At 44.9% G+C, this 24,493-nt stretch overlaps 1 protein-coding gene across 1 annotated transcript in view; it reads right to left on the reverse strand.

Annotated features, from left to right (window-relative positions):
- Nucleotides 1-14,095: 14,095 nt before the first annotated feature.
- The window catches only part of MARCH4 (membrane associated ring-CH-type finger 4), a 38,984-nt gene continuing 28,586 nt past the window's right edge, over nucleotides 14,096-24,493 (reverse strand). The window contains exon 4 of the mRNA XM_014954111.1: nucleotides 14,096-22,722. Within this exon, the coding sequence (XP_014809597.1) occupies nucleotides 22,361-22,722 (362 nt within the window). The 3' untranslated portion in view covers nucleotides 14,096-22,360. The remainder of the gene's footprint in view (nucleotides 22,723-24,493) is intronic.

Consider the following 24,493-nt stretch of genomic DNA (forward strand, 5'->3'; position numbering starts at 1 on the left):
GGACTGCTGCTTTGCTGGAGGCTTGTCCTTCCCACCAGCAGCTCTGTGGTAGAAAGGGTATGGGAGGTGCAACTTAGCTCATTGCTTTGTAGGGCCAGCCAAGGCAGTTCAGCCACCTCTGCTGGCTGGCTTTGAGGGATGCTTGCGTTCCTGTCCCACCAATTGAAGCATAAGGCAGGCAGCAGTGTTTCAAACAAGAGCTTAAATGGTGCTGAGATCCTTGCTGGATGGCCCTTAAGTAGAAAGCTAACTGGGGCTTGGAGTGTGGTGCTTGTGGCTCTGCCTGAATCACGATGGAAGCGCTGCATCCACTTGGTGACATCTCCTCTTCCAGCTGCTCTTTGGAGCTGAACTCTGCTCCTTGAGCTAAAGCGAGTCATCCGGCTTTGCACTTTTCACCATACAGTTTGTATGACAAAGGAGTAATTTTTATAGCTCAAATAAGATCAAGCATAGATGATCTTTTAATGAAGTGATCTTTGTGCCTGATTGTATTAACATCACAGGGAGACAAATGTACTTGGGCTGCACAGAGCCCCCTGCAGCTATAATTAAATGAATAAAGAGGTTTATATTGATCTGTAGATCAGCAGGAGGAAGGAAAGAGCATCACCCATGTAAGCTTTTGAGACTGAAAACTAGTGCAGGCTGTAGAGGCTCAACTTTGGCTCTTAGGCTCTTGATCCTAAAGCAAAAGCTCCAGCCAGCTCATCTGACACTGGCTCCACCTGCTCTGAAAAAGAGATGGCGTTGAGCTAAGCCCGTCCCACTGGGGCTTTTGGTGTCGCTCTGTTGCCTGGAAGGAACTGTGTCTGCATTTGTGTAGGGCAACTAGGAGAGCACCTGCACTTGGTCAAGCAATGAGCAAGGTGGTGGTCTGGTATCCTAAAAAAACTTTATGTAGGACTCTTCTTATTTGTTGGCACAAAATTGGCTCGTGGTGCAAGCGACAGCTGGCAATCTGTAAAATCCAGGTCTAGACACAACTTCAGCACTGTCACCCTGTGCAACTGTTACTCCAGCTGTGCCTGTTAGGGGAAGAAAGGTGCTCAGGAAGAGTCCTCAGGTAGGGCTCTAGGCTGGCAAAGAGAAGCCGTGTCTCTGCCACAGACCTTTGTGGACTGGCTCTGCACACTTGAGCTGGGGAAGTCAAAGCCAGTGGGGAAGTGATGCTGGTGACGTGTCATCTGTGTACCATTGGTGCAGAGTCGTACGCAGCCCAACATCAAATGTGGCAACAAAAGCCTCAAGATGCTTTTTAAGGTCCCTTTGGATTGTAAAAGACAAGCAACTGGCCCATCTCTGGGGTAATGGTGTTTAGCAGTGGGCTTTGCTCTACCAGCAAATGCTTTTCAGTGCTGGTTTCTCAGTGGGAAGCTGCAGAAAGGGGCAACTGGAAAATCTTGTGCCCTCAGGGGTGCGAATAATGTGAAAATCCAAACTTTCCCTGCACTGCAGGGTTGGAGAAAAGGTGGAGAAAGTGTGGGAGGCTGAAGAGGAGCGTGACATGACATGCTGCAAGGCAGATTCTGAATGACTCCAAAAATACCCTTGCTGTTTGTGGTAGCAGAGTGTGTCCCTGTGGGCTCAAAATGTGCTTACATTGAGACTGGTATTGTCCTGTCATCTCTCCAATCTAATCTTATTGAGCCTAATATGAGCCAAAGTTTTCTACCAACTCATCTTGTTGCTGCTATCTAAGCACCTATAGTGGGGATGGTATAGCAAATTCTTATGAAATGCATTTTGAAAGTGAGCACGGCTTGCTGCCTCCCTTGTTAAATATAGGCTGTAACTGTGAGAGACAGTTGATGTAGCCAGAGAAATTTTGACTTTAAGCACATGCGTTTGTCTGTAGTAACACCTTTAAGTTTTGATTCGCTTTGCAGACAGTGCTTGAATTCCAGACAATCTGCTTTTAGTTGGCACCATGTTTCTTGTGACGATCTCACTGCACTTTGGTGGACTGGTGGCAACCTGGCCCTGAGGTTTATAATGTGTAGTTAAGTGATTTGGTCCAGGTCACATAACGAGAGCAGCAGTGGCAGCAGACCTGGTCCTCTGCTCTGACAGTTTAGATCAGGAAACTGAAATACTAAGGAAACATGGAAAGAAAATCACATGTCCCAACACCTTCAAATCAGTGCTATGGATAGCTTTCTGGGAAATTCGTGATGAGCCAAAGGAGCTAAGGGGTGTGGGAGAACTCAGAACAAACGATGTAATTGTTGCTTCTGAGGTTAGAAATCCACGACTCTGCACAAACTGTTGGTTGTACGCTCGAGCATGGAAGAAGGAGGATGGAAAGTGTTAAGCATTTTCTTTTGCCTCAGATCTCTTGTGTAAGACAGAGAAATACTTTCATCTCCTTCACTGGCATGGATTGGATGAGACTAATGCAAACTCTTGAACTTGGGGAAAGGGCAACTTTTCCCCCACGCTATCAATGGAGAAGGAAAAAAGGTCTCACTTTTTTCTTCAAGGTAGGTTCACCAATCCTTTGTAAAGCATCTTAAGTGGATTGCTGTGTTAGCAGAAGCCAACCTGTGTGTGGCCCTTTTCTCTCAGGAAAGATGAAGCAGTTAAAAAGCAAGGGGTACAGAAAGCCCTCATTGCTTTCTGCTCCAGGCACTTGGCTATGCAGCTGCTCCCTGGTGGCTGCTGTCGCCCCACACGTAGGGGTTTGCTGTCTCATGCAGCTGCCTGTGATCCTCGCTCCAAAGGGAACAAACATACTCCCTCTCAACGAGGCCTGCGCTCCCTTGATTGCTTTTTAAAACATCTAAAAGAACATTTCCAAAACTATCAAAGGAATCTAATCATCTATTTACGCTTGATTCTGTAGGAGCTTCCAAGAGGGCTCCAGGCACAAGTACTTCAGTGCAAGAGGTTGTTCGTGCACCCTCTTCGCTGCGGCTTGGCTGATGGAGAAAACAATGCAGGAATGTGTCATCTTTTCTGTGGCTGGTGTTGATTTCTGCCTGGCGAATCAAAGTATATGAAAGCAGATCCTCTGTGCTAGGAGCTATATTTTATGTGCTGGTAGATAATTGGTCATATTTGTGATTAGGGCTTCTTGGTTCTCTTTTCAGTTTTGCTGCTGAGTTCTCCCTCTACCCCCAGGGGCAAGTGGTTCAGGTCAATTGTCTGAGGAGAGACTTGAACTCTGAAAGTTTTCGGTGCAGTTTTCAGTGTTGCTCAGCACATGAGCTTGTCTGTAGTTGCTGTTACACCCTTTTCTTGTTCAGTTTTTGTGCAAGAGGGATGTTGACTCTAGTCCTAGATTTTTTTCCTCCTCCTTTCAGTGCTCCCTTGTTTGAGAGCAACTTACTGGTCATTTCTTGAGCCCTCTGGTAGATTCAACACACCTTTTACGCTTTCTTGGACAGCCACCCTTCCCCTTTCTGTGCTTCAGAAGGGATATTTGGCTCAGAGGCCATCTGTGAAAGAGCTATGAAAATGCAGGGTTAAGTACATAAGATGGAGAGATGTGAGAAAAGTGTAATAATTTTGTTGGAGAGGAAGATATTAAAAGATGTACCATATACGTGGGTGAGGAGAAAATCAGTTCAAGCCAGAGTTGAGCCTGAATCAAAAATATTAGCTCTAATTCCTTCAAACCTAGATGGTGTTTTTGTGTCTTGAACTGAGTACTTATCAGCTGAACTGGACCAAACTGAATGCTCAACTCCAGACATGTATGAATACTTTGAAACATCATCTGCGAATGTAGATCTCAGACCAAGATCAAAATCCTAGCAGTGATGTGTTGCATTTTGATTTTATTTTTGCTGGTTTACATACCAATCCAGTTTTATTGACTCAGCAGGGAGATGCTTATTTTGCATATTCTTGTGGATAAAATCAGTCCATCTGCATATTCAGATGCATACATTGGTCTGTGACAAAAATGAAGGATCTACACTGCAGTAGCCAACTCAAGAACTACACAGCATCAGAGCGGAGCTGGTTTTGTTTTCCCCCCTTCCTCCTCTCACAGCTTCTAAAGGTACAAAGGAAAGACTCTCCTGACATTGAGAACTGAGAATGTAATTAACAAGTGTTTAATGTGCCAGTCTAATTAGTGCTTCTCTTAACTGTCCATGACAATAATGCTATGTAAGTGGAAGTATTAGTAGGCTTATAAAATAGGAGTTAGAAAGTGATATGGTTTTTTTTGAATTAAACTTCTGCTACATGCCTGTTTGTGGAGGAACAGGACAAAAGTGTGCTGGAGAATCGCTAATTCAATACGTCACCTATTTGGCGGTGTGGCAGGTTATACCAAGTACTTCTGTAGCACCTGGTTTGTACAGTGGATGAAAATAACACTGGGGCTTACCATGAAGTGATAGTGGTAAGAAAGAAGTTTGAAACTAAAGTAATACCTACATCCCCATCTTCCCTTGCAATGGCTAAATACTGCAGGAAACTTGGTTCTTCTTGCAGCATGCTGCATGCTTTTAATGTTGTTTAAAAAAGGTTATTTCTTCTAACTGGATTTTTCTGGAAGAGCTATGGCTTTAACACTAAATTGGGCTTAACCCTGAAATAGGGACAAAAAGTCCTTGCTCTTGGAGAGTGGCTTCTCAGTTCCCTCCCTCATTGTGCAACAGGGAAAGGACTTTTGGAGAGTAACATGAGTTATATGTATGATACTTAGAAGGGATAGAAAGCAAAACCATGGAAAAAGGCAACTGTCATCCCTCTGGTTTTTTGAGTGGTCTTTAGTCGAGCTGCAGGTGGAATCAGAAAATCTGACCCAAATCTTAGGTTGAATGATGGATTCTCTCCGCAGTGGATGCACATGTCTGTACATATCTGTCACGTCAACTGATCTGCAGAGACGCGCCGCCTTATCTGCTTCCTGAAGAGGGCTTAAAATGCACTGGCAGAACATTAGCCTCCTCTCGCCCTTTGGGCTCAGGGGACCGCAGTGCTCTGAAGAGATACTTGTATGACTTTGACCCCGCTGGCTTTTTTGAGATGCCTAGGGCACATCTGGATGCTTCTGTTCTGCGTGATACGGACATACCTTGAGGCAGCTGGAGCTCACCTGAGCAATAACAGCTCCTTGTGTGTTTCAATTTCTCTTCAAAGATTTTAATTCTTGAACAGCTGGTCTGTCCTAATTTCTCTTCTGTTCTTCTCCTGGGAAATCTAGGTGTGTATGTGGCATCTGTCTCTCACCCTCCTTTGTTTAGATGGAGACAAAGAGTTATTAGTAGTTGCAAATGGCCACTTCATCTGTTGGAAAATGCCTTCCTACCATCCCCCTTTCAGGTCCGTTTGTTTCCTTGACTAGTTTCCTTCTCTTCTGTAACTGGAAAAGGGGTCTGCTGTTTACTGTACTTACATATTAAAAGTTCCTTTCCATAGTGAACCCTTCTTCAACACTTGGACAACCAGCCTCTGTAATTTGAAACAGGAGCCCTGTAAGTAAATCCTTTTTCTAGTCCTCTGCTTACTTGCCCCTGCTTTACCCTTTCAGACATGGTTTCTTTTCCATTACTGAACTAAAGACCCACCAATGAGCAAGAGCCATGCACTCAGGGTATACTTATCCCTCTCTCTAACCTAATCGTAGAACAACAATCTTTTGAGTTCAACACGTCTAAAGTCAGTTTCCTGCCCTGTTCCAGCATGGGAAGTTGCAGCCCACGTCACACTCAGCTGAGGCTGCTGCTGCTGCAAAGAGGATTCTCCTCTTGTCCTCAGGAGCTGAGGCAGTGTTTAATCAGAACAGCTGTCATGCTTCAACGCGCTGATGCCTGCAATTGACTGGCAGGCAGTGGGATTGTTGTATTATGGTCGTATTAGCTAATCACTGCTCATAATTGTTATTAATCATTGTCTTGGATCTGTGGTATGAAGAAGCTTTAGTTCCTCAATTGTAGCTGTTGGAGATGAAATGCAAGAGCTGCTTAACAATGCATAAGTAGGATAAAAATGGAAGGAAAAGCTTTTTTTCCCCCCCATCTCTGACAAAAAGCAGTACCTTGTAGTGCAAGGTCTCCAAACTATGTGTTTGAGCTGCACTGGCTCTAAAGACAATCTGGTATCCTCTAGCCCTCTTTGCTGCAAAAGAAAGTGGTCTTTCATGGTGTTCTCTCAAAATGCCATTGTGTCCCAATGGGGCTTAGTTTGCAAGACTGATGCTCAATGTAGACAGAGGGCAAAAAGTGAAAAGCACTAATTCCTCCCCTCTCTGCTGGCTGTGACCACTTTTCCCTGCAGTAGATGATTGACAACATTTTTTTCTCTTAAATGATTGTGCACTAGGGCTTTCCCCTTTTGCCTGCCTTGGAAAGTGGTTCTGGAGTCTAGGATTTCTCACAGTAGAAAAGTCCTTTGATCTGCTCCGTTTTCTCTTCTCCGTGCCCTGCCTTTGCTCCCAACCCCCACAGTCCGTGTCTGGTTTCTCAGACTCCAGCTCAGCGCCGAGTCTTTCCTTTCCTTGATCTGCCCATAGGAGGATTTGATTTGCCACCGCTTTCTGGGCAAGTGCTGCTGCTTTTTGTCATTTTTTGAATGATGAACAGGGAAAGCATTGGAAGAGTTCAACTCCCCATTGCATTTCCAAAATCCCCCCTTGTCAGGATGCATTACAACTGGTCCAAGGAGAACAGACATTCAAGAGCAAAATTTTAACGCATTCATTACGATTTGGAAAGTCTAGACAAAGGACAAAAAAAGCCAATGTCTTCTTAAAAATCCCCTCAGGAGTTTACATCCTTTACTGAAACTCTCCCTTCCTCTGATCTTGAGAGGAAAGGGAGAAAAGGGGAGTGAGAAGAAGATTAAACAAGAAGTTAAAATTGCTAGGTCTCAGCTCCCAGTGTTACATCAAAAGATTAATGCGTCATGTCGGGGATGCTTCAAACTCCATAATCTGCTTTGCTGCCTCTGTTCTGGGGCTGTTCGAAGTGGTCTCTCCTGCCAGTTCAGTCAGCGATGCTGTTAGATTTATTGAGGACTTTGGCAATTAATTGCTTTCAGACCTGAGAAGGGCCTCATTGTCGTCCGTCAGAGTTTTAATTAATCAAAGCAGCAGATGGGTAGTATCAGCTTCAAATGGTGGTGTAATTAACTCATTCATTATCGTGTTCTCTTGCTTTGTGACGGTTTATAAAGGACATCTTTAATCTAGCTGCCATCATGCTGTCCCCATAGCAGGAGTTAAATTATTTTCATCAGTCTTTACCATAATTACCCTGTATCCAGGATACCATTAGGGAAAATGCTAATTTTTGCCAATAAATATGTAGACCCCTATTGGCTTCAGACAGGTGAGTAGAGTTTGACCTGCAAAGATGAGCGGGGCTGTTGAGATTAAAGTTCCCTTTGAAAGTCTCTGAAATTTCTTTGTGACTCATTCAGTGCCTCTAGAAACATCCTGTCCTGAATGGTCTGGTCTCCTGGCTCTTTGCACTATGTCAAGACAGAAATGTGATCATCTGTCACATGTTTCACAGACCAAAACAGCCTTCTTACCTTGGGGAAATAAAAAGAACACACCTTTTTTCAGTCCTTCAAAACTGGATGTGCAAATTGCTGCAGAAGAGTTTCGCTCACAGCTGACGAAGGGCTTGCTGGGGAGTAGTGCCACTTTGAAGGGATGTTTCTTGGGTCTTTCTGAATGTGCCCCACCAAAGTGGTTTGAGACATGTTCTCCATCATGAATGGATGCCCAGGAAACACTCCCAGGCCCTGGAGTTTTCTTGATAAGTTGTTAGCATAGCTTTTGACATGCTTTTGGCCCAGTCTGTCTCCATGAGAGTACCCAGCATGGTTCAGGAGTTGACGCAGGTCAGGAGCAATAGACAGTTTGGATGTGGCCACCCTTTGGTCTTTTTTGCCCTGAGGATTAAGAGTTTGGACTTGGGTGAGTCTGTACCAATTGGTGTCAGCACCAGAGAAAGATCCTGAGCACATTGAGCAGACTAGGATAGGTGTTGCCATAGACACTTACCAGACATGAAAAGAGGAGTTTGAAGTAGAACCAGAAACAAAAGAACAAAGAACTTGGCTGCTGGCAAGCTGCTTTTGCTTCCAAATGGTGTTTCCAGGATTGCCAGAATGGGATGTGAAAGCAGGAGCTTTGGCCTTCTGAGGAAACCTTTTGTCCTGGATGCTCTTCCTGAGAAGAAAGGGAGGGTGGGTCCCACTCTTATCTCAACTGTAGCCCCTTACATGAGGATGGGGACAACCTCTCCATGGCACTGTCCATCCAAGCTGTGAAGCCCATGCTTGTTCCCAGCACTGAGCCCATCCTAAATAATGAGATCATTCACCTTTAACTTGGTGTCAAGAAGCCAAAATAAAGAGTTTACATCTCTGGCTGCTGCTTGAAGCCTCAACCGCTGCCTGCACGGTTGCTTTCAAAACGCTTTGTAGGAACACAAAACCTATTAAAATTTAGACCGAAATCCTCAGCCAAACCACTACTGTGGCTTTGTTAATCGAGAGGTTTGGGAAAAGAACAGCTTGGTTTTTCTTAATTAAGACTGTCTTTCCCTGACAGATTAATTACCCAGAATTCATTGCAAATCTCTGGCTCCATGGATGGTATTGATCCAGTCAGGCTGCTAGTTTGTGCTTGCAGGGATCTGTCTGTGATCCCCCCCTCTGTGGGAATTTGGGGAAGGAGGGAGGGAAGAAGGGAGCTGGCTGCCAGTTATTAATAGAATTCGGAGCAGTTTTTTTCCCCCCAGCTGATTAAATGTAAATGCCAGACAGTTGCATAATCTCGTGCATCTCAGTAACAGCAGCAACTACCACCACTGCCACAAGTCCAGAGAAAAGTGTGGAAGAAGTGTGGAGACAGATGCCAAAGGCAACAGCGGATTTTTTCTGGAAAGGTAAAATAATGGGATTTTTTTTACACATGTTCAGAAACAGTGTGCTTAGAAATCTACCGTGAAAGTTTCAAATGCCTCTTGGGCTGTGGCTTTATTGCAACATGATGGGTTCAAATCAAGCCCAGGACAAGGAACAGGTCTGCTGGTCCTCTTTGATGTTGTCCATGTGAAGTACAGGGGTGATCCCACCATAGCTGCCAGTGCTTGTGAGCTCAGGCCCAGTGGCCCACTTGCTGGTGGAGATGGAATGCTGACGGGAAGTCAGTGACATCTGCCCCTGCTCTGCAGAAGAATAGCAAGTCTTGGCTTTCCAGAAAGGGACACTGAGACAGGCTGCAGATCAAGCAATGGGAGACAAACACTGCTGTTTGGGCAGCTGAGACAGGCAGCCCAAGGAATGTCTCCTGGGTGTGGAGCTCTCCCTGAAAAACATCAGTTCCTTGTTGTGTGGGGTCATGAGCGATTCCCTTTCATAGATGTGTTACTTTGGAAAATATAATGGGCACCAATAGCTTTGACTTTTTGAGCCTCTGATCTCCTTCAACCTTGCAAATAGCATTTTAAAGCTTCAACACAGGCCTGTGTGCTGCTTCTTGTTTGCTTTGACTGTCAGGCAAATGCCTTAGTTAAACATTTTCAGGGATGATTTCTAATCCAGGGGCTGTCCTTTACCACGAGGCTAGGTTTTCCATCAGGCCAGCTTACTGACTGTGGTGGCTGGACTTGCTCCATTCTGCCTCAGTACTCAGCCTTTCTCTACCTTCCTTTTTCTGTTGGTTTTTTTTTGTTAGCCTTTCTCTACCTTCCTTTTTCTGTTGTTTTTTTTTTGTGTGTTTTTTTTTTTTTTTTTCCCCAGGACTTTTTTTCTCTCCTACTGCAGTCTTAAAACAGGAAAACAAACAATTCCCCAAAGCTCTGAAAGATGCTTCTGATACAAGATGTGCTATAAAGATGAGAGCTCTGCAGTATCACGAGTCACAAATGGTGACAGTCGCAGGACTACCTGCCTTGCTGTTTAGAGAGGAGCTTTTTGCCAGGCTTCATTAATAGCCTTGCAGTTTGCTGTTTAAAAAATGCTGATTTTCCCCTTAGAGTTCAGAAATTGAGGCCTGAATTTTCAGGAGGCAGCAGTAATCTGAGGGCCCTAGATTTTCCTAGAAAGTGTTATTTAACTTTTAGGAAAAGTTGAGACTTCACTTTAAAAAAATCCCCTGAATTGAACATCCTGAATTACTTTAGTAAGTAATTTTTTTAATTTTTTTGCAAATTCAGAACAAAAGTTGAGAAAAGGAGCCAAGTTGCAAGGAACAGATGTCATGAGCTGTAGAACATAAGCTCATTTAACTGTAGGGCTAAGATGTTTGGTGACTGGAGTCTTATACTGACTCTGGATGGTAGGAGAACCTCACATACCCCTTAGGTTCCTTCTCCCTTTTTCAGTAAGATGAGTGAAGAAACCAATGTTTGGGGGAGCACATCTTGTATTCAGCCTGGGCAACCTAACTTAAATTAATAAAGTCAGGAGAAGGATGACTGATTTGACAGCTAGCCTCCCAGTACATGTAAAAGAGTGGTGGGTGCTTTTATCCTAAGTTTAGGGATGGGCGTCAATTTAAAATTGAGACACTGGAGGCCAGTCAAGCATCTCAAATCATACTAGACAACTGTGTAGGCAGTTTGGTGCTGAATACAATTGTGATGAATAATTCCTAGGAGGTACCTGTTTCTCTCTGATGGTTACTAAGGCAGCTTAGAATTTGACAAGTGGCCTTTAGAAGTATAAAGTTGGGTGAGCTGTAGATGCCTATGTTAAATATCTACATAGGCAGGTTGAAAGATATGGCCTTAAGCATTACTTAACTCACAGAGGTGGTTACTGGAGATGGAGGATAGATGTAGCTTCCAGGGTCACTCTACGTGTTGTGAACACAACTCCAGATCTGGCATCTTTCCCCACCATGAAACCTTATCTGAGTGGAAAGGACAAACACGTGGATTGTATGTGAAAGTGGGAATCTAGTGAAATGATTTACCTTCCCTTTACTCTGCTTATAACTTTGGAAACAGTCCCTGATGCTCTGACCTGAGACTGCTCCAAACTTCAATCAACCTTTAGTGATACAATAAAGTTCAAAGCATTCACAAGCTAGAGAAGGCTGTGGGCATTTAAAAAGTATATAAAATAAATGAGTTTATGGATGTCTGTTGTTATTTAGTGCATTAGATAACCAGGGCACTGTTTACATTAAGTAATCAGTGCTTGTTGCTCCTATCTAAATTAAAAATGAGAGGGCGGGGAATACTTTAATTATTCTTTGTAAAACGTGCAGCTCTGTGACTGTGTCTTGCCTGGATGCATGGGGCTGCTGTTGGCTATTTTGGGGGAGGTTAGGACTTTTTTTTTACAGATAAATGAGTACCTGATCTCGTTAATGAACTCACAATGTTGGAACTAATCTACCATAACTGCCTGTGAACAGGCTGTTTTCCCCTGCAGATGGAAGGTAACTAACTGTGCTTCCACTTCGGTTGATGCCAGTTTGTTGGGCAGTAAGAACACGTGTGTCAGGAGTTATCACAGCGTAGCATGACTGGGCATGGGTGTGCAGATTCACACAAAGTTTGTTGCAAAAATGATGCTTTAAGATTAGTGGCTATTATTTCAATGGGAGATGAGGGGGGTTTTGGTGGTAGATGGTAAAAAGTGTGACTTTTGCAAATCCTGCAGCAGGACTGACTGAGTGGGCGTCACAGAGATGATCCACTCTCTGTTCTCCTGTGCTTTTGCTTCTGGATTGTAAAACCAGAAGATGTGAGCACTGAGGAGCTGCTAGCCCCAAGGTCACAGTCCTGATCCTACGTGCCCACTTGAGCCTGAGGAAAAATCCTGCCAATTTCAGTCAGGTTTATGTCAGGCCCTTAAGTGACCTGGTTCAAAATTAATAAACTTGTTGCCTAGTAGACCTATATTACACTGGGAATTTTATCACTCTAATTGAGGCAGTTAGTTGTCTTCTTCAGGGGTTGTCATCCTCTGGGCTTTGGGCAGATGGCTGTTGCATTCCTTCTGGACATGGAATTCTGGATGGACACTTGTTTGCTGTTTGAAATTCTCAAGCCAGATTGTTTTCTCTGTAAAATACAGGTAAATATATTCCCCCTGCAGATACACCTACATTCATTGTAGGTTAGGTTTTGAAACTTTCACTCATTTCTAAACCAAAATAGCTTCACGTTCCCAGTGGTTAAAACTTCTTCCTGCCACCACCTTGCCTGAAATACTTTTTACTCTCAAGCCTGTGATTTTTGCAATTCTGCTGTGAATTTTGCAGCTTGAGCTCAGATCCCAATGTTTTGGCAACACTCCTGGCTGTGTGTGAGGGAATCCAGGCTGCAATATCACTCAAAACCTCCTTGTTTTAAAGACAACTTTCTGTCTCTCTAGAGCAACCCAGAGTTCCAGCATCCCTGTTCTCCTGAAATCCACCGAGCTGGCAAAGAGCAGAGTGTGTAATAGCTGCTACACTTCAGCAGAGCCCTGGCTGGTGTAGGAAATTACTTTCCATCTGAGCAGGTGCAGGGCACATTATGGTTTTTAGCAACGTAGCTGTGCGCACAGAATAAAACAAGCCCCGAGAGGCCGCATGGAATCAGGAATAATCCATTTTGGTAAGAAAATTGAGTTACAGGTAAGATGATGTGTGCAGCAATTTGTGTTTGCCTCGCCTGGGTGATGCAGCTTTTTGTTAATCGGGGGATGTAATTTAACAAGAGGGTTGTTTGTCAGGCTGAAGTCTGTGAAAGATCCAGTTTTGGTCCTGGAGTCATAGAAAGGCTGGTTGGAGAGAACTCTGTGAAGCCCGTGTGTCTGCCAGTGTTTCAAGGCTCCTTCCTCTTTTCCCTGAGGATCATCTCGGGCCTCTCTTCCCCTCTTTTCTCCAAACCATCAGTTTTATCGCTGCAGTAATCAATGGTTGCCACCAGCCTCTTCACACCACGTGTCCCTTCTCTCTGCCAGTCCTGTCCCTGCTCCCTGTCTTCTGCCCATACCACTGTCATATCCCATCCCCTTGTTTATTGTCCTCCATTTCTGATTAGCACAGCTGTTTCTTTCCAAGCAGCTCCTTGTCCTGGCCCTCCATTCTCCCTCTTTGTCTCTCTGTGTATTTTGATAGACTTATTGGAATAGATTTATATTTTAAAAAAAGAAAGAAAGAAAACGAAAAAGAGAGAGAAAAGAAAAGGAATTATCTGGTTTCCAGGGTAAGGATGAGGAACAGACTCTGCCTGTCTCTCCAGGGAAGGAGACACATGTGGAAGTATGGGAAAGTTCTGGGACCCTTCAGCATAAGAGTTTTCAGAGCTTCTTGTGACCGTCTTTTGTGAACCCTATATTTGGCTGGTGAAACACTGCCCCCGCTTTCCTCCTGAGACACGAAGGTTGTGTGGCTGGTTGCACTGGACTTCCAGGCACATCATTTCGAAAAGTGGTTCTCTGGGCATTCAGTGGGCACTACAGAAACAAGGGGCAGCCTCAAAAGATGTCCTGGGGTACAGCTTGCTGTCACGTGCCCTGCATTCAGGAGAGGAGCTGCAGATCTAACCTAGATTTTTACCAGCCCTTTCCTACCATGGCACTGGTGATTGCTTTGTGTCCTCACTTTCTCTGTGCGTACTTCCTCTGAGCGTTCATCTGTGTCTTGAAGCTCACACAGCAATTTGTAGAAGAAAAAGCCCTGGAGTAAGGGCTGACTCTGGTACTGCTTAGATGGGAGATGTTCATTGTCAAGGGCAGTTCTGTGCTGTCCCCGGGAAGAACCTTACACACCAGAAGTGGGTACTCAGAAAATAGCCTTTTTCAGTGCTTGCCTGTACTTACCATGGTTGCCTCAAGCTTATTTCTTGCACATAGGGAAGGCACTTTACATGGACCTTATAGTGATGTTTGGTAAATGGTTTTTGCTGTTTAATGCCATAAACAAATGATAAGTCAAAGTGCTAACACATCGTGCTACGTATGCTATGCCATGGCATTCTAATCCCTTATATGAAGACTTGAGCCCCGATGTGCAGGCAGAAGATGAAAGCTCACTGTATAAGGCCCTGTGTGGATTGTGACCAGAAAGAAAGAGATTTTATTGACCAGGAATGGCAGTAAACAAACAATGAAGAAGGTAAGTTTCACAGTGTGTGTTACAGGTTGATAGAGGAGAGGAAAAGATTAACAAGAGTCGTTCGTTTGCTTTTTTTTTATTATGTATATTTTCATTAGAAAACAACCTTGAACACCCAGGAATAGTTTTCTAATAAACGTAAGCTCATGAAGAGCACTTGGAAGTTTCCATTCTGGGTTCAGGAGAATGACGGGACAGTAACACAGTCGACATGGTCATTCCTCTTCGTCAACCCCTCCCTTGTGGCTGATTGTTTCTTACATTGCAGCCTTCCCTTCCCCGTGCTTCCTGCCCTGAAAAAAAACACACACCCCCCCCCACCTCCCAACCCCACAGACATCTCTGTAGAAGTCTCAACGAGAGTATTTCTGCATGGACACGCCATTGACTCGTCTCATCCCTCAGTGAAAATTGTGATTTCTTCCAGGCCCGATTCAGGACCCTACCAACAGACCTTGGAGATCCATGCAGAGACACTGCTTCCTCTCCCAGGCAGACCCTGTAGTAATGAAGGATCAGACCGCAGGCCTTGCAAGTGATTTCAAAGAGGACTCAGGTGAGGAGATGCAGAATTAGCCTACTGGGGATTCTGCCCACTGGGGATGAAGTTCCAGGGAACTGTTCTTGCCGTCTCCACTAGCTACCTCCCTTCTTACTCTCAGCCTCTCTGGGGCAAAAGTTCTGAAGGGGTTGATGCATAGCTATGGGCTGGTTGTGCTTCTGGAATGAGGAAGATTTCCTCCCCAAGCCTGGCCTGCATTGCCTACAGAGGGTTTGTTTAGAACGGAGAGCTGATGTATATGAGCTAAAAACATGAGTGACAAGGCCATTTTGCTTTGCTGCTGTATAAATCTGACAAAGATTCTTGCTCCCCTGTCATCGGGGCTGACCTCACCTGGTTTTACCACCATTAAAATACAAGTACTTTGTCCTCACCATGTTTTTGGCTCGGGTACATCAACCACTCTAGTTACCCTGAGGCTAAGAAACAAAAGATTCCCCATGCCATTATCCCACAGCTCGATAGCAGTGAAAGAGATGCTTGAAAGCATTTGCTCTTCTGGATCAAGAAGCTAAACTCCATGAAAAAGGGTTTTGCTGGCCACACCAATCTAGAGGGATGGGAGGAAGGTTTGTGTGCCTGTTAGCAAGGAGTAGAAGGGCTGTCCACACTCTCATCTCAGAGAGATGCTCTACCATTTAGTAACAATGAATCACCCCTTTCCAAAGAAAAGCGAAGATTATGGAGTAGCAAGTGAAAGGGGAGGGGGAATATAATCTCATAAGAACATAGGTACTGAGATCAGCTCTTCAGAGAACATCACTTTTTGTCTCTCTATCTGGGAAAGAAGATCAGTGGAACATCCTTCTAGGAAAAAGGACTAAACTGAACTTCTATAATGTGCAGTGGAAAAACTCTCAGAGAAGTGTGGCACGTGGGATCTTAAAGGAAAGCTTTATCAAATTCTTTGTAATGAAGAGCAAAGAGCAGAGTAGGTCTGTCACCAATTTGAATTGTTAAAGGATGAGATAGGTCAGTTGCAGGGCCACACTGGGCATGTGCAGTTCTTGTGATTATTGATATCAAAACTTATATAAGCTGATAGATGCTCCCACTGCCCAACAGTGACTCACTAACAACCTGCTAACAACAGGTTGTCATCCTCCCATCGAGGGGCACAGCTGGAGGCAAAACATCTCTATCTGATTCTGTCTATCCCATCCAGCTGTTGTCCCCTGTAGACTATGGTCTAAGAAGGCTTCTTGATTATGAGCAGACTCAAACACTCAGACTTTCTTTGAGCAAGCAGGAAACTGAATGTGATAACTAATTCTGTTTGTTAAAGCACATCTTGATGCATAATGTAACAAAGAAAGAAGCATCTTCCCTTAGTACCTCTTCTTTACTGTTATTTGATTCTTTAATCAAATGGGTATCAGAATCCTCTTCTCTTCTCTTCTCTTCTCTTCTCTTCTCTTCTCTTCTCTTCTCTTCTCTTCTCTTCTCTTCTCTTCTCTTCTCTTCTCTTCTCTTCTCTAAAAAAAAAGGGGGTTAATAATAGGAAGTAAATAAGCTGGGAAAAATACTGTCAATGTGGCTTGGAAAATAATTTCTTTCTGAGTCCTTGTCCCTGTTCGGAAATCCATCTCTTCTCAAACAGTTGTGGTGGCAGGTGTTTGTGCTTTTGCATCATTGTGCTTGTTTGAATATGGCTCAGATAAGTTTGAGGGATCTTCAGTCTGTTTCCTGCTGCTGGAGCTGAGCGTCTTTTTTCCACATACTTTTGCATTAATTAAATGTTATACAATAATGATCATGAACCACAGACAAGCCACAGGTCACATAAAAGCATTTCCCCCTTCTGTCTTCTCTTTGCCTGAAGTCAAATCATATGTCGTACTTTCCACACAGCAGCTCCCTAGCTCCTGTCAAGACTTACTCAATACAGTTAAGTGTTCTTTCAGGTTTATTTGTTGGTTGGTTGTTTTTTTTTTTCTCTTTATGTTTCCAGGATAGCACTTATAAATATATATGTATATGTGTACATACATTTTATCTTGCAATTTCAGTTCTGGAAGAGAAAACATCATTCTTTCATCAAAGGAGAAATTCACCCACTGACCTGGAGGTAATTTGAATAATGAACTAAGATAGTTTTTGATGTTTGTGTAAACAGCACAGAAGTGTCAGATTCTGTTCTCCTTGTATCCAACATGATAGATGTGAGATCAAAGACTGCCTTCAGTAACTGCAGCATGTCAGACTTGCATTATTGAGGGAAATACTCCGACAGCCATCAGCTCACTGCTGTAATAGGGAGACCAATTGAAGTTTTCACTTTATCTCCTTCAATGTGCTAGAAAAGGTGAAGGTCAATGCAATAAGCTCTTAAACTTGTTTCTCCTCTCAGGATTCAAGTATGTCACTGTCTATCAATGAAACGTCTGGATACATGAAGGATGTAGAAGACTCTAAAACTAGTCTGTGAGGAATCCCGTGTCTGTCTTCTCAGGAGGTCTCCAGGGCTGGAGATGGCAGAGGGGATGAGGCATCTGTTGGTTCAGGAATGAGAAGGAGCAGTCACAGGTGAGGTGAATAGTGTAGGAGTGGTTGGGATATTCAGCCAATATTCACTAAGGCAATTGCACTGCTATTTCCCTCCAATAACTTGACAGACATATAATAGCAAGAGGAAGGAATAAGTCTTCTGCCCATGTGTTCTTGCAAGGAGATGTGCAGGAGTCGTGGTGGATGAACCACAGGTTGGGAGTGGTAATGGTGCAGCCTCCTCCTACAGTGAAGAGTAGCGGTACTTTATTTAGTCAAAATAATTGCTTTTCTCTTGAGGAAAACAAAGAGAAGATGCTTGAATGACTGACTACCACATGTGGGCAAGGGATGGTCTTCAGAACTGGAAAGTCTTCAGAATTGTTCTCCAATGACAAGCATTGGCTCTGACATTTTACTGCTGCCACGTACAAGGCTTTGAGAAGGGTCAGGGACCTGGCAGACATGAGTAGTATTTTCCTGAATCTTCTGGAATCAAAACATAGTGGACAGCCAACACCTCTCTTGACGCAAATCTATGCTGCTGACTTTTCCTTTCCTTGGGTCATCCATCATGGTAAAGTACGGCATGGACCTCTTCAGCACCTTGCTTGGGAAACCACAATAGGAAACACACCTAATTTACTTGAAAAACAGTCCATCACTTCTGGCGTTTGAAATTGGAAACAAAGTGTTAGGTGGGTACCTGGGTTTTGCTAGAATTATGGGGGTTTTGTGGCAACCAATTAACAGCAGGCACTGAGATTGGCAAAGTGAATATATATATCAAAGAGGACTGACTGATGGTTACAGAGTCTGACTACTGATACAGGCTCCTTATGGTCCCTGTGTTCTCTGGTGACCCTTGGGTTTAGTGCATGTGCTTGAGCCATTGCAGGCACAGAGGAAGAGGGTCTGAACTTGGCATGGGTATTTACCAAGAGATTCGATGGCAAGAATGGAAGAGCTGTGGAAGCTGGAGGCCAGCACTGATTTTTCAATAGGCAAGAATAGCGTTGGCAACTGACACAGAGCAAAACACTTCTGAAGAGCATAACCAGAAGAGCATTACCAGAAAGACCTGTAAAAACTGACAAAAAATCAGGGGACTAGCAGAAATCACAAGAATGAGCAGGACCACACACATACGATTTCTGATGATGGATAAACACTGTCCTCCACACTGACCTCCCCCAAACGGTGTTGGAGGACCACAAAGCCCAAGAACTGAGGGTCACCACAGTGATAGGACCTGGAATTTTCTCCACTGGGAGAAACAGCTGCCAAAACTCTGCAAGCTTTGTTTGTTGGTGGAAGCCGATCCGACTGCTTTGTAACAAAATACAAAGAACATCTCCAGGAACCCAGCAGACAAGACTACAGGAAAGATGCGGGGGAGAGGAGATGCCTTCTGTAGCACGGCTCTGCCCCAACTCTTCTGCCTGCTAAAATGCCCCAATACACAATGTATTTTGCATGCCTCGGGAGCGTACTGTCTCCATTTGCACCTTGTAAAGTCCTGCATAGTAGCACAAAGTGGGTGGCACAAGGAGGTTGCAGGAGATGAGAGAACTGTGCTATGGAAGGAAGAGACCCTCATCAGTATTTCTGCCATCAGTACTTTGGGGAGGAAAGAAAAAGAGAATCCAAAACCCCAAACCCCACACTAAATTTGCACTTGTTCTCTCAAGCTGGCAGCCTAGAAGTTCATAAACTCAGAAGTACCTTGTTCTGAAATAAACTGTTCTGAAAACAGTTTGCAATGGCTTCCCCGAGTTTGCTTTGCTGGTGGCAGCCCTTCGGCTCCGTGCTGGCACACGTATGAAGCTCTTTGAACAAGTTTTGACCTTCCTTTAGCCCCTCTTCCCATCAAGCCAGCTAATGACATGCTTCGTATTGCACAGAACACATACAATTGACAAGTTCATAGTGCTGTTTAAATATTAAACAGTCTAGACAGGCTTTTGAGTCTTGTGCCGCTATGGAAAGGCTCAGACCATACCCATCTCTGAAATTGGGCTGCGGGATCATTTGCACAGTAAGACAGACAATAAGACTTGTATACATTGCCATGCAACAGAAGAGACCCCGAACCGCCAGCCCTAAGTGGAAAGTTTATTTCTAAGCACAATATATGGAAAAACCAAACCAACAAACCCCACAGATATAGAAAACGTTGTAGCAAATCCCTGGTCAAGTAGGACTTCATGTCTGTCACTACCCTGCACCTCACAGCCGCTTAAAATGTCATGCAATGGAGGAGAGGGCACTCGGACGACACCCTCCGCTTCGGATCAAGGAGGATCTCCAAGCAGGAGAGGGCCGATGGGACTCCCGCTGAGCGATTCGGACTGTAACCAGCAAAAGGGCAGCGCTGCTCACCCCCACCACGCGCTCCGTGACTACCGGTGGGTGGTAGACTTAGCACTTCAACAGGCTTTACCAACGTGGATTCTCACAACACCCCTGTGAGGTAGGTACGTATTGTTATTCCCCCTTTGCGTGGAGGGGGGGACTGAGCCAAGCAGCCCAAGGCTACAGAGTCGGTGGCAGAGCTGGAGTGAGAGCATGCAGAGTCCTGTGTGCTCAGAGTACTAGAGCGCACCACTCTTTCACGGCAAGTTGTGCTTCTGACCTCATAAACTTTTAGCCGTTAGCCAAATTAAAGAAATTTGACTTGTCCGTATTAAATGAGTGGAGGGCAGGGAGGGAAACAACATCATGTCTGACAGCTGTCCCTTCATCTGTGTATGCTTCCCCCTTCCCAAAACCACCATAATTACTCATCTCTTGGAATGAGGACAGCTTCCAGAACAGACATGGGAGCGAGAGGCTGCTGTGTCTGCTTGCTTTGGCCAGGTTTCTCTCTACTGTGGATCAGAAGCGGTTCTTCCAGAGACCGTTTGTTGCAACACCTTCGTTCTGGGGGTAGCTGCTTTTAGAGATGACCAGAATTACTCCTTCCCTCTCCCTCTGCCCACCAACGTTCCTTCCCTCCCCTCTGGCAAAAGCACTCTTTGGTAGATAGTAAGATTGGTCAGATAAAGGTACAGTGGCCTCAGAAACCATGCTGTTTCACATGGGTCCTCAGTAAGTCAGCTTCCTTGGCCGGTGTTTCTCCTCCCACATTCTCTGCCAGAGAAGTACCTGTTCTGGTGCATTCTGATATTCAAAGGGACACTGTCAAGTAATCGAGCTGAAAAATACAACCTGCCCTTAAGATGCTAACCTCCATCTTCAACGTTGCAGAATGGCTGGTGTGTTTTCAAACACGGAGGCTGAAGTTTGACACCTCCTCTGGTCCAGAAACACCTGACCCATGATGGGCTAGCTGCCGAAGGAGCTGGTGGCTGGCGTTTGCCCTGGCTCAGATAGCAGCTGCCAGAGGTGCTGGTAGGATGGTGGAGGGTAGGTGGACACAGCCACTGTGCAACGTTGCTCAGCACTGCTGCTAAATGGATGCAGTTTGGCTGAAGTCTGTGGTTTAATTTTAGGGGGAGCTGGGTTCAGGCTTGATGGCTACGGGCTCATTGTTTTGGCATTGCTGAGCTGTTGCTCCTCAATTAGCTAATCTCCATATTTTTTAGGATTCCTGCTGTTGTACTCCCTTTGTGGCAGTTGCACTGGCAAAACGGCTCAACCCCATAGAGCTGGGACGTACCCTCCCCAGAGCGAGGACAGTCAGCAGGAAATCAGTAACATGGATTTTCTCCTGTTGCAGAAGAAAGCCGGGGAGGAGAAGGACAGCGATGGTGAAAGGGATGGGGTGAGTGGAGAGAACGATACGTGCCCAAATGGAAAAGGACAAAATCAGTAGGGAAAGAAATTTTATTTTCAAGCTTGTAAGAGAATATTACAAACAATGGAGAGTAAAAAAAGCCCAAACCCTAAAAACTATTTAAAAAGTACTTGACAGTGTCCCTTTAATATCCACAAATGATTCAGCCATTGTGCATTGAAAGAGAATGTTCCTGAAGAGCAACCGGTACCTTCAAGGATATATCCCAGAGAAGGAGACTTAATAGAAGTGTTAGATATTTGATCAGCAACTGTGCTCCCTCTTCAGACTAACTCTCTCTTGAATGATTGAATGGAATAGACTCTGTAATAAACTAACAGACTGGATGTGAAAGGCTCAGCCTATAAGACTGAGACTGTTGCAAATCGAGCAGCAGGGATACAGACACCAAAAAAAAAAAAAAGATGTATATCTCTAATGCATGAGTGTCTGAATCAGCAAGGAAGCAGAAACCCACCGAGATGGGTCAGCTTCTTGTGATTGGTGTAAAATGGAAGGAAATTAACCTGGAATGTCTGCATGGAAAATGATGTGTGCGAGTGGCAAGATTTGGATGTTGGATTTGGGGTCAATGAAGGCATAAATCACACCAGTACTTGTGCTTGAAACACCTGCGGAGCATTTGTACAAAATTTGCCAAAAATGCTTATACGTCGAATAAAGGTCATGGAGCGCCCTCCCCCCTCCCAATTCCACCCTCACAAACCCCTTGTCAAGAACAGTATGAAAAAAACCAGGATTTTTGGTGAAATTTGGGTATGGCTGGGTTTTGTTAGATTTTCTTGGTGGGATGATTCGGCCTCTCTTTCTGTAAATCAACACCGAAAAATCTCCAGCCATTTCACTTCAGGTTTCCTATGGTAAATCAAAAAGGCTCCAGAGTGACTCATGAAACAAAACAACGCATAGCCCTGGTAAATCACAGTCTGGAAAATAAGAATACACCAAACATTTCATTCCCTTCCTTGTTTTTATAAATCTCACACTGTGTGTGTGTGTGCGCGTGCGTGTGTGTACGGGGGGCTGTGTACAGAGCATTACCTATTCCAGGTAATAGGATTTGTAAGACATGCTAAACCGTCTGTTTCTCTGCTTCCCCAGAACTCTGCCTACTCAGTTTGTAGTCTGTATTGCACTTGTTTTGTTGGTTTTTTTTGTGATTTGTGGTGTTGTTTTTTTTTTCTTTTTTTTTTTTTTTTTTCTTTTTTTTTTTTTAAACTAGCTGGAAAACATTGACCTCTTTAGCATGAGTGTGCAGCTCTCCCTCCACCTGCTTTTTTCCTCAGCTGGCCAGGTGCCGCCTCTTATATCTTGTGCAGTTACCGAAAAAGAAAAGGAGAGGAGGGAAGAAAAAAAAAGAAAAAAAAAAAAGAAAAAAAAGAAAAGGAAAGAGAAAGAAAAAGGCACACCATGCTCCTCTGCTTTATGAGTTCTTTGTCTCCTCCGCTTCGTGTTAAGGCCTCCTGAATTCCTCGGCTCAGACCGTCGTGACCCTCATGACGAGCTCTCTGTTACTACTAGACTGACTCCTCTGTTCGTGAGGCCTCAGGTGGCTGAGTATATGCAGGATGGTATAAGCACAGTGGTGGTCAGAGAGGGTGCCTGTGGCATGGCCGGCAGCCCGTGCCCCGCTGTCGGCTGGAGCGGAGTTAGTGGCTGTACCACCAGTGGAGGACGAGTGGGTGGTTTGGGAGGAGGGACGCTGATTTGTCCTGGTCCCTGTTTTTTGTTCCTCCATGTCCTTTGTTTTGTCATAGTTCAGCACTTTCCACTGCTGATTGACCGCCTGCCACCGTTTAAAAATCCGGTAAACCGAGGGCCCTTCGTGTATTATTAGACCTGGAGGGAAGGGGGAAAGAAATAAACATAAAACAGAAACAAAACTTTAGAAAGAACCATAAACCTACCCCAGCATCCTGCCCCCAGCAGCTGGTTAGCTCAGCTCTCCCTCAGCCGGTGTTTATTCACCAATAAATCGTGTATTTTAATTACGGACTGGCAGAGCACCGGTGGCTCCTACTCTGCTGGATCCCTTTTTCCCCCCGAATTAAAAGGATTACAGCTTTATCTCAGCGATCGATAAACGGATCGTAAACGCAGCGGAGTGAGTTATGCTCTTACAGCCAAACCGGTATCTGTTTACCAATAAATGCCCGGGGTTTATCCATCAGGTTTTGCATGCTGCACAGGCATGATTCACCCAGCTACCGGCGTGTGTTTGGAGGGGGTGTCGCTGGCTCTGACACGCCGGTGACGTCCGCTGCACCAGCACCATGTGCGTGCACAGCCCCAGCCTCTCCCCGCACACACGGCAGCAGAGCAGGCGGGCAGGAAAAAAAATAAAGGGTCTGTCTATCCCTATAAAATGGTTTTGTCGTCCTAGGCAAAGTTTTGCTGGTCTGCAGAGCAGGTACCTCCTCGTACGTCATCGCTCCTGGCCGAGGGGGAAAACAATACCCTTGAAAGAAAGGGCAGATGATCCTACACGGTGTGTGGGCTGAGCACGCACAGCATCTGTATGTTCTGCTGCCCATCTGCATATACCACAGCTGATGTCCAAGGTATGGCACGGGGCTGTAGAACACCCCACTTCTATATGGTCTTTTTAGTCTGGAGAAGAGAAGGCTGAGGGGGAATCTAAACACCTATAAATACTTAAAGGGCGGGTGTCAAGAGGATGGGGCCAGTCTTTTTTTCAGTGGTGCCCAGTGACAGGACAAGAAGAAATGGGCACAAACTTGAACACAGGAAGTTCCATCTAAGCATGAGGAGGAACTTCTTCACTTTGAGAGTGGCAGAGCACTGGAACAGGCTGTTCAGAGAGGTGGTGGAGTCTCCTTCTCTGGAGACTTTCAAAACCTGCCTGGACACGTTCCTGTGCGACCTGCTCTAGGTGGACCTGCTTTGGCAGGGGAGTTAGACTTGATGATCTCCAGGTCCCTTCCAACCCCATGTGATTCTGTGATTGAGGGATTAAATAACGTTAGAAGCTGTTTAGATGATGACAGTACTTGACTATTAAATTCTGTTACTGTTACTGTTATTCAAGCTGCCAGGCTTTGGCTAGACCCTTTGAAAGCGCTAGGTCCAGCAGTGACAGCAACACTGTGATGTTCTCCACTGATGCTGAAAGAACCTGCAACTTCTTACGCAGACTGGCTTAGTGGACACCCTGTAATAGAATTAACAAGCTTTGCTAGAGAGTGGGATTTATACAGAATAAGGCAGGGTCTGAGTCTCCTTGTTTTGCAGCAATGTTGGAAACAGGAAAGTGCCTTTGTGCCCCATGTAACTGAAGCCAGACCAGCAGGTAGGACTGGGTGAGTTAGCACATGGATAACTCCGTTCTTCTTAATAACGATGGCTTCACCATTCTTGGTCAGGATCAAGATTATCAGAAACAGTTCTAGGAAGAGCAGCTCTCTTGCCTGCCTGTTGCAAGCACACAAATACAAGAGCAGAGAACAAAAGGCCCACAAGAAATAAGAAGCAAAATCATGCCTAAACGAGCAGGATGCCTCGGCCAGCAGTGGGTGGGGAGATGACGGTCACCACAGAATAATGTGTTTCACTGCTACCCTTGATGAATCAAATGCTGGGGCTTTACCCT

Source organism: Calidris pugnax, unplaced genomic scaffold (assembly GCF_001431845.1).
Source record: "Calidris pugnax isolate Ruff unplaced genomic scaffold, ASM143184v1 scaffold103, whole genome shotgun sequence".
NCBI lineage: Eukaryota > Metazoa > Chordata > Aves > Charadriiformes > Scolopacidae > Calidris > Calidris pugnax.